Below are 10215 nucleotides of genomic sequence, written 5' to 3' on the forward strand. Positions count from 1 at the left end.
CGGTTACATTTAATGAATGTTTATCAGCACCTGTGTTCAAGGCACAGTGGGGAGTGTAAGATGTCACGGATCCGACCAGCTGATGGAGGATTCTTTACAGGCACAGCCTTTTGCCCACAAGACATCATAAAGTGCTGGCTGGAGGTGGTTAGCCAGTCTGGAAGCCCATTTCAGTCTAGTAGGTGAGAATAAACATTTCAGATCCTACCCCTTCCAGACAACTCTCCTGTAGCCTCCCATCAAATAAGCTGTTCCTCAGCCACCTTCTAGAATGTAGAAGAGAATCCATCTCAGCCGGACTCTGTGTCTCCTAACACAAGATGATGGGAAGTGGTCAATAAAGCCCAGCCCAGTTTCTGTGGTCAGGAAGGGCTGCGGGTGGCTTCGGTTCAATGAGGAATGAGCACCAACTCTGCCACGTACGACGTGGGTCACTGTGATAGAACTTTTTTCCCGACGTGGCTTCTCTGATGTTGAACAAGGTATGAAGTTCGGGTGAAGCCTTTTCCACATGTGTCGCACTGATAGGGTTTCTCACCAGTGTGGATTTTTTGGTGTTCAATAAGGCTTCTGTTCCGAGTGAAACTTCTCTCACACTCGTTACATTTATAAGACACGGGAGCCTCAACATTTTCCCACTGGCCTTCCACCCTCCCCTGACCCTCCCAGGTCTCTCCACGTTCAGGATCCTGCACGTTTCTATCGCCATGGGTCCTCCGGTGTCTCAGGAGGTGTGAATTCCGCCTAAAAGCTTTACCACACAGGGTGCACTCATACGGCTTCTCCCCCGTGTGGATTTTGTGATGTTCTAGGAGGCTGCAGCTCTGGCTGAAGGTCTTCCCACAGTCCTCACACTCATAGGGCTTCTCCCCAGTGTGGGTTCTCTGGTGTTTGATAAGATCTGAGCTGTGACTGAAGGCCTTGCCACATTCTTCACACTCATATGGTTTCTCCCCAGTGTGGACTCTCTGATGGATGACGAGGGCAGAGCTCCCGATGAAGGCTTTGCCGCATTCCTCACATTCGTAGGGTTTCTCACCAGTGTGGATTCTCCTGTGTTTAGTCAGGCCCGAACTCTGAGCAAAACTCTTTCCACATTCATGACAATAGTGCCGCCTACTTCCTGTGGCATTTTTCTGCTTTCTTGGTAACCTGCCCTCCTGTTCACCAGCTTCGACACAGGCAGGAATCTGGGCAATGTCTTCACTCAAGTGGCACGGTATTTCCCCAGGCTCTTGTCCTGGATGTTCCTCATTTGGGGGCAGGTCTGTGATCTCAGCCTGCATGTTACCGCCTGAAATAACAAGTGGCCAGACATGGTCAGTTATGCCCTGCCACAGAGTTCCACAGACACTGGGATGAGGATTTCCGTGAAAGGATAAGGGTGGGAATAAAGGGGGACAACGGGTGCTGGGGAGGAAGGAGACCGGAGAATAGGCATGGGGCCATCGGGAGCAAGGTGCACACTGGGAGTGGAGGAAGGTGGTGAGGACTGTGCTGGGGACACACACAGAGGCTCTAAGTCCTAAGGACGAAGGCAGGGCCCTGCACTGGGGCTGGACGCTAGGAGGGCTGGGCAGAAGGCAGCAGGAAGCAGGCAAGTGTAAGGACTTGCGAAACGTTCTGTAAGAAACGGGGCAAGCGGGAACTTAGAAACTGATCCCTAATCAGGGATACAAGCAGTCACTCTGATCCCACACCAGGACTGGCTTCAGTGCTGACAGATGTGAGCTGGGGCTCCCACTGTACCGGATGGAGCGGTGTGAGCTCAGACGAGTCAAGCTGTTGCCCTGTGTCCTGCGCCCTGATCTCTAGGTCAGCTCTGCTGTCCATTCCAGGTCACTTCTTGCTCTCATGCTCTGTGGGCCCAAGGCTGTCGAGGCTGTCGAGGCTGGCAGTGGGGAGGGGATCAACACCGCGCACCTACTGTGAGCGAGGCCTGTGCGGGGGGTTGCATGGGCTGCATCCCACTTCACCTGACCAGACCACGGCAGGACGGGGAAGGAGGCGAGGTCACAGGGGTTAAGGAGCTGGTCACACATGTGGTTAGGAGTTAGGGTTCAGAAATGGTGGCTCTGAATGCAAACAGTTCAAACAGGTTCTCACAGCCTGGTAGGTTCTGACCGATAAAGGAAGCCACGAAACCCTAGGAGAAACCAGCACCCATCCGTCTTACCCAGGGGGGTCAGGCCGCCACAGTTCTGCTGCCTTTCATCTCTGTGGAAGCTCCCCCGAGGTGAATCCAGCTGTGTCCATGCAGGGGAGAAAGCCAGGGCCACGTCTTCCGTTTTCAGCAAGCCCTAAAACAGTCCATGATCCCACCTAGCTCCTCTTCCCCAAAGTCATGCCCACAGCTGGGCACAGGAGAGTGAACGTCCCCACTAAAGGCTCTGCAGACGACGCCAGTGGGGCACCTTAATACCTATTTCACCCGGTCAACAAAACAATCAGTGAACACACGAGGGTAAGTGTCTTCACGTCAGTATCTAGACAAAATAAAGGCCAACCCAGTGAAAGGACTGGAACCAAACCGAAACCTCTCAGAAGATTCGTGGGGGCTCATTGACATGAATGATTTTCAGCAAAGTAGTGATGGGGGCTCATTGACATGAATGATTATTAAAATACAATGAAATGTAGGTCTGAGGTGAGAACAGTCAGGGAAGAAAGTGGGACTACAGAATCTCAAGGACATGAAGAACTGGATAAGAAAAGTAAAATCCGGTGTAAGTAAAGACTGTTCAGATTGTACTATTAGTTGAGATAAATGGACATGGCTCATCTGTCCTCTCAACTTTTAAGTTCCCTTGAGAGCCAGAGACCGTGTGTTTATACTCTAGTAACAGCCTTAAAAAAACAAAACTTGGGGTGCCTGAGTGGCTCACCTCTAACTTTAGCTCAGGTCATGATCTCCGCATTGTGCTCCTTGTGCAGTGGGGAGTCTGCTTCTCCCTCGCCCTCTGCCTCTCCCCCCTTCTCATGCACTCTCTCTAATAAATAAAATCTTAAAAAAAACCCACTTCAAAACAAAAGCACCATCACAAAAGCTTCCGCTTGCATTTGCTGAATTGTACTCATTGAAGAAAATCCCATTGAAGCAGGGGCTGACCAGAGAGACGGAGTAGGGAGGATGTGGTAAGTACAGCACCCAAGCTAGTCATAAAATAGGAAAAGGCTCCTAACTAGGCACCAAGAAGCTAGACCATGACAAACGACACTGGCATACGTGAGAAAATTCAAATCCCATCTAGGACTTGGGGGGGTGTAGGATGTAGGGTGGGAGGGAGGGCCCGGCACAGGATGCACAACAGGGGGGCTCCAGCTCACCTGGGGCTCTGAGGGCAGCCTGGCAGCCACCACTGCGTCTCCTCTGCAGCGCCCTCCCGGGGCAAGCCCAGGAACCTGGAGAACTAAGAAGGAAAGACGCTCTGGATGAGATGGACCCTGGCACCCAGCCTCCCTGGCCTGTGGATTCCAAGTTCAAAAACTGGGCTAGTAAATTCCTGCCAGGAAGTTCATACGGAATGTGCTCCTTTCCCCAGAGCCTGGTCCCTACCAGCTCCAACCCTAGGCCTAGAGAGGCGTGGGGTGCTGTCAATATACAAAACCTATACAAAAAGGGCAGGATCCTTGGAAGGAATGATGAATTTAAGCAACATAAAACAAGCTTTTCATCTGAAGATCCCCTGAATTTTGCTTGGGAGGGGAAAAAAATAAGATTTTGGTTAAAATGCCTTTAGTGGTTGTTAAGGGCCTTCTTTGGTTTTGAAAAAGCAGAGTCAAAGAAGGCTAGAACCAGAAATGCACAGGCATGTGGTTGTACAGAACTTGCTTAGAGTCAAGAGAGAAAAGCAAGAACTTCAAGTTTCCCTGTAGGAGGCAGACTTTAAAAGGGGCACAGAACAGTTGGTTTAGGCTAGAACCTGTGTTGAGAAATAAAGACTGTGTGGGGGCTGCCATATCTCGGGGCTGTGTCCTGGGAACCCACACACACGTTCAGGACATACGGTCACGTCCTGTGGAGTGATTCATGCTATTTTAACAACAGACCCAGGGTTGAGAAGATTTATACTCTCATTTGCAATAGTCCTATAATCTGTGGGATATTCTGACTGGCTTTACAGATTCTGGTCATTTTCTTCTTGGCACTTACCACTGTCTGAAACTATATTGTTGTGTTTATCTACTGTCGTCCCCACTAGAACATAAGCTCTGTGGCAGCCAGGACTGTCTCACCAACAACACTGGGCTACCACGTAGGAGGCCTCCACAATTATGTGTGCAATGAATGGAGAACCAGTTCTTTCCAAACCAAGTTTTACTTATTTAGCTTTTTATTATGTCTGGGCTTGATTAGGAAAGCTTTCCACCACTGTTTAAGAGTCAGTCAGTGATGGCCAAACAAAGTAGCGGTCAATGGACCTATTAGGTGATCCTTAATGAAGCTGATGAAGTCTGTAGAATTCAAACTGCCCAGAAGGTAACACTCACCCCTGTCTGCTGAGGCCTGGGACCCCAGAGATTCATGCTTGAGCAGAGCCTTCATTGGCTGGAACTGGGTACTCCATGGCCTCTGAGCTGGTGTCAGCACCGCCATCTTGCAACAGAGTAGCTGCCTCTGGTCACCACCTGGGACCTGGAAGTCATTCACGTATTGATTCATCAAAACTTCTATTATGCTTTCTATGTGCTAGTACTTTCTATTTTCTAGGCGCTATTTCTAAGAGCCTTATGAATATTCACTGAATGCAGATACCAACGACACTATGAGCTAGGGACTATTATTCTCTGTATTTCTGTAATGAGGAAACGGAGGCCCAGAGTTGAAGCAACTTGCCCAAGGTCACCCAGCTAATAAGTGGTGATGCTAGGATGGGAAGTCAGGCAGAAGGAACCCAGAGTCCATGCTCTTCACCACTACCGCATGCTCCTTCATTATATACGTTGTGCTCTTTGGGAACTAGTGTTAAGTTCTCAGAGTACTGTGTCTCATCTTATCTGAAAAGTGAGGGCAGTCATTTCTCGCTTATAGGGTTTTGGGACCAATAAGATGACAATATGTACAACCACCTAACTCCAGACCCTGTACATGGTCTATCCCCATGAAAAGCAGGCTTCCTTTTAGACATTTACATTAAACTACATTTTCCAAGTTACTTTCTCACACGCAGTTCAGACTTAACCACTTCTGTGAAGAATGAGGAGGCTGAAGCTAAGAGCCTTGAAACGACTTCACTGCTCAAGGGCTGGGGGGCAGCAGATCCCAGTCCAGAGCCCTGGGCTCCTGGTCAGTGCCTGGAACGCTCTGCCACATGTCCTCTGAAGGAACAGTCACAAGATGGTGCACAGAGGACACAGTCTCATAAAGGACTGGCGAGGCAGGAAGACGCAGGCGTGTTTCTGAGCCCGAGGTTCTTGGACTCCTTCCCACGTGGTCCAGGAAAAAAGTATTTTAATGCTTACTAGCCTCTAAGAGAAATTTGGCCTTTCCTTCCATTATAAATGGAAGCAACAAACCAATGTGGCATAAGCCATAGGACTTAGTCACCAATAGAAATTACAGATGTTTTCACACCACATCACAGCCAGGCAAACATTGTCAAAGTCATTCATGCTTGTAACAACTTTGAACCTCTGCCAGTTACCGGGCCTGGCCCTAGGTCTTACTATTTGGTGCATTAATTGTAAAGAACATACAGATAATTTTATCACTAATTTGTTTCATGCTCTGTTAACTGTATTTCAATATAATTGAGTTCTTTTGTAATCCTTCATGTTCTTAAAAATACTAGTATGAGGAGGGGTCCAGGGACTTCTCCAGAGGGGCAAAGAGGTTCATGATATATCCAAAAAGAGATTAAGAACTGGATCTTCCAGAAACGCCCCTCACACCGATCTTGAGACTTCAGGGAGAGACGGAGCTCGGCTCTCAGATCCTAAGCCCTTTGCCTCTACCTGCGGCCCTGGCTCCTCCAGCTGCCTCTGCAGATACTCCAAGAGCACCACCACCTCGTCCCCGCTCTCCGGGTGCCGCTCCCGCACCCAGGCCTGCAGGTCCCCCGGCAGGATGGCCAGGAACTGCTCCAGCACCAGCAGCTCCACGATCTGCTCCTTGCTGTGCGTCTCGGGCCGCAGCCAGCGTCGGCAGAGCTCCCGGAGCCGGCTCAGCGCCTCGCAGGGCCCCTCGGCCTCGGGGTAGCGGAAGCCCCGGAAGCGCCGGCGGGAGTTTTCTGAACCCTGAACAGGGCTGGCCCCCTCCACAAAGGCAGAGGCCGCTTCCTCTTCCACTTTTATGACCAGAAGCCCGATCTGGTTCTCTGCAGATTGGTCGTCCAAGGCTGTGCCTTCCTTGGATTCTCTAGCCATCCTGGGCCAAGGCGGTACTTGGGCCTCACTCTAGTGGGCAGCTGTATCTCTGCAGAAGATGCCTGCAAGTGGGAAATCACTATTAACCCGTCAAGTGCTAGCAGCCTCCCTCTCGTGCCCATGGCTCGAAGACATTACCAGGGAGATCTGGGGCACTGTTATGTGAACAAATAGTGCCAAAGTCAGTGAATCAGTGTCATCAAGTCTCTAGATCCAAATACCAGCAAACAGGTGAAATACAGAAGCAAATTAAATTAAAGGTTTTCAAACTTTGCTACACATTAGAATCATTAGGGAACTTTTAAAATATCCCGATACCTTGGCTGAACCAAGATCAATTATATTAGTCTGTGGGGGAGATGCCTGGGTGTTTAATAACTTAAATTTTTCTAGATGATTCCAACGTGCAGCTGAGTTTGAAAAGTAATAAGTTAAAGATACTAAAAATAAGCAATCAGCTAAGTTTAGAATGTGAAACATTTTATAGGACAGAAGACTGAAGCTGGACCATAAATAAATGTTTAAAAAAAAAAAGGAGGGGGAGGGAAGGAAAACTGTCATAGATTAAAAGGGACTGAGTTGGAGCGCCTGGGTGGCTCAGTCGGTTGCCCGGCTGCCTTCAGCTCAGGTCACGATCTCAGGGTCCTGGGATCAAGCCCTGCGACGGGCTCCACGCTCAGCCCGAAGTCTGCTTCTCCCTCTTCCTTTTCTTCTCCCCCGCCTCCTCTGCTCACACGGCCTCTCTCTGATAAATAAAATCTTTAAAATAAATAAATAAAAGACTGAGTAGACAAGTCAACCAAATGCAAATGGTAAATTATATCTGGATCCGATAGGGAAAAACAGCTGTAAAAAGATATATTTCAGGGGCACCTGGCTGGCTCAGTCCATAAAACATGCAACTCTTGATCTCAGAGTCATGGGTTCGGGACCCACTTTGGGTATAGAGATTACTTAAAAATAAAATCTTAAAAAAAAAAAAAAAAAAGGACATTTCAAACAACTAGGAAAACTTGAACACAGTGATATTCAGGAATTACTGTTGATTTTGTTGAGTCTAATAATACTATGATTACATTAAGGTCCTTGTTAGAAACTCACACTTAAGCATCTGTATTTATGGGTGAACAGATATGATTGCTGGAGTTTTCTTTACTAAAAGAAAGGGGAGGGCGCCTGGGTGGCTCAGTTGGTTAAGCGACTGCCTTCGGCTCGGGTCATGATCCTGGAGTCCAGGGATCGAGTTCCGCATCGGGCTCCCTGCTTGGCAGGGAGTCTGCTTCTCCCTCTGACCCTCCTCCCTCTCATACTCTCTCTCATTCTCTCTCTCTCAAAATAAATAAATAAAATCTTTATAAAAAAAATAAAATAAAAATAAAAGAAAGGGGAATGAGGGAAGGGAAGATGGAAGGCAGGGGTAGAAGGGAAAGGGAAAGAAAGAGGGGATAGAAGAAAGAAAGAAAATGGCCAAAAGAGTGTTTGTTGAAGTTGAGGGACAGGCATATTGGGGTTCATGCTGAGATGTTTGAAATCCCTCCCCCCACCCCATTTAAAAACTAAAATCCTGGACGCCTGGTGGCTCAGTCATTAAGCGTCTGCCTTTGGCTCAGGTCATGATCCCAGGGTCCTGGGATTGAGCCCCGCATCAGGCTCCCTGCTCAGCGGGGAGTCTGCTTCTCCCCCTTCCTCTGCCACTCCCCCTGCTTGTGCTCTGTCTCTCTCTTCCTTGGATTCTCTCTCTCGCTGTCAAATAAATAAATAAAATCTAAAAAAAAAAACCACACTAAAATCCTACCTTCCTTCCTTCCTTCCTGAATAACACAGTGTGAAAGCATTTGGGTGGGGTCATGGGAGGTGGGAGAGCACCACAGCTCAGCCACTTTGGTGCCCGGGTGGTGTGAGGAGGGTGTCATGGTGGTGGGGAGGCAGGAGTGACAGGAAACCTACCACCACCTATTCCATGTCCCCATGCACATGTCACCACCTGTCCTATTTGGGGTTTTAGCCCAAGGGAATGGGGTGAGAAGGCACCGGATTGGGAGACTCCTTACAAACAGGAAGTGTTGATCAAATAAGGAAACATACGGCAGTTAATGAGAGCAAAGTTGCTCATTTTCAGAGAAGAGAGTTACAAATAGGGCGAAAAGCAATCTGATGTGAACCCTGTAATTTGGATTGGAGTTACCGGCGTCAGCATGAACTCAGTTTCCCACACTTAGAGTAACTCGTGGAAACACACCAGTTAAGTACTGAAATACTCAGGACTCTCCCGGAGCTCAAACACTGGCACGTGTCCAGCACTGGGCGGAGCCGTGATTTCTAACACCTGGGGCCCTAGACCTTCGCTGTTAAAAGCCCTTCTTGCGGGCGCCTGGGTGGCTCAGATGGTTAAGCGTCTGCCTTCGGCTCAGGTCACGATCCCAGGGTCCTGGGATCGAGTCCCGCATCGGGCTCCCTGCTGGGCGGGGAGCCTGCTTCTTTCTCTGCCTCTCTGCCTCTCATGAATAAATAAATAAAAACATTTAAAACAAAACAAAACACCATTCTTGCTCCTGCTAAATCCAGGCGGCCCCAAGGAAAAGGCGTCCCCAAACTGTAAAGCCTTGGAGAGCTGAAGCATCACAAGACACAACACAAACCCGTTTGGGTCTTTGCTTAGGGACGGGCTCTTTTTCCTCCTAAAATAGAGAAATCATCCATTACAAAGAGAACTGACGAAAGATAAGATTTAAAGAAACGTCAGAAAAGCCAAGACCACTCATTAAAAATAAAGGTGCTGTCATAATTAGAACCACAGTAATAATCCTAGCAAATCCTTTTTTTTAAAGATTTTATTTATTTATGTATTTAACTGACAGAGAGACGCGAGAGAGGGAACACAAGCGGGGAGTAGCAGACGGAGACGCAGGCTTCCCGCCGAGGGAGCCCGACGTGGGGCTCGATTCCAGGGCCCTGGGATCATGACCTGAGCCGAGGGCGGCCGCCTAACCGAGTGAGCCGCCCAGGCGCCCCAATCATGGCGAATCTTGAAACCGTTCTTACTCCGTGCCTGGCACTATTTTAGGGGCCTTACGCATAGTAACTCACGGAATGCTCTCAACCCCGTGAGTTAGGTGACCTCGTTCTTCCCATTTTACAGAGCAGTCAACTGAGGCACAGAGAGGTGACGGGACCAGCCCAAAGCCACCCAGCCAGGACGTGGCAGGGGCAGGAATGGAGCGAGGCAGGCTGACTGCGAAGAGCGGGCTCCAGTCCGGTACCACAGGGGAACCTAGAGACCTCGCCACTGACCTTGTCCACAGACGGAGCCAAACTGAGCGGCCCCCATTCCGGCGGCTGGTGTGTGCGAGCGACCCGAGTATCCCGTCCGCAAACGCGGGGAGGCGGCGGCCCGAGCCCGGAGGCGGGCACGGCCTCCCCGGCGAGAGGAGGGGGCACCTCCGCACCCCGAGCTGGACGCGGGGCGGCCGCACCGGCGACGGGAGCCCCGGGCGACGCTCCGCGGACACCCCCACACGCTCTGAGACGGGCCGCCCCGCGCGAGGGGCGGGGCCGGCGCGGCGGGGCTGCGGCTGCGGCTGCGCAGACGACTCCCGGGCCGCTCTAGCCGCCGCCCGGCCGGCCCTCGGTGGTTCCCCTGCCACCTGCGCGCCTCGCGGCCTGGCTGAGCCGCCGGCGCGAAGCAGGTGTCCCGCGACCCGCGAGAGACCTCCGGCTGCAGCTGGCTGCATTGGCAAATAGAATGAAGGAAAGAGAACTTGTATTTTCTTGTGCAGTCAGAAAGAAACCCGGGGAAAATACGTAAGAAAATTAATCATTGGTTACCTGGGAGAGGTGAATGGTTAGAAA

The 10215-nt window shown here is 50.2% G+C and overlaps 1 protein-coding gene across 2 annotated transcripts; it reads right to left on the bottom strand.

Moving 5' to 3' along the window:
• Positions 1-283: 283 nt before the first annotated feature.
• LOC123837362 (zinc finger protein with KRAB and SCAN domains 4-like) lies at positions 284-9905 on the bottom strand. Of its 2 annotated transcripts, XM_064597070.1 has the most exons (6): positions 9658-9903; positions 5956-6428; positions 4492-4636; positions 3328-3410; positions 2177-2300; positions 284-1294 (listed from the first exon to the last, which is right to left on the bottom strand). In XM_064597070.1, the coding sequence occupies exons 2-6, from the start codon at positions 6364-6366 to the stop codon at positions 432-434; spliced, it is 1626 nt and encodes a 541-aa protein (XP_064453140.1). In that variant the 5' UTR covers positions 6367-6428; positions 9658-9903; the 3' UTR covers positions 284-431. The 2 variants fall into 2 exon arrangements, with proteins under 2 accessions (XP_064453140.1, XP_064453141.1); XM_064597071.1 differs by lacking the exons at positions 2177-2300; positions 3328-3410 and having other exon boundaries at positions 9658-9905.
• Between the last annotated feature and the right edge of the window lie 310 nt (positions 9906-10215).

The sequence above is a fragment of the Mirounga angustirostris genome, unplaced genomic scaffold (assembly GCF_029215605.1).
Source record: "Mirounga angustirostris isolate CCGP_5_RB_7025 unplaced genomic scaffold, mMirAng1.0.hap1 SCAF_8, whole genome shotgun sequence".
NCBI classification, from domain to species: domain Eukaryota; kingdom Metazoa; phylum Chordata; class Mammalia; order Carnivora; family Phocidae; genus Mirounga; species Mirounga angustirostris.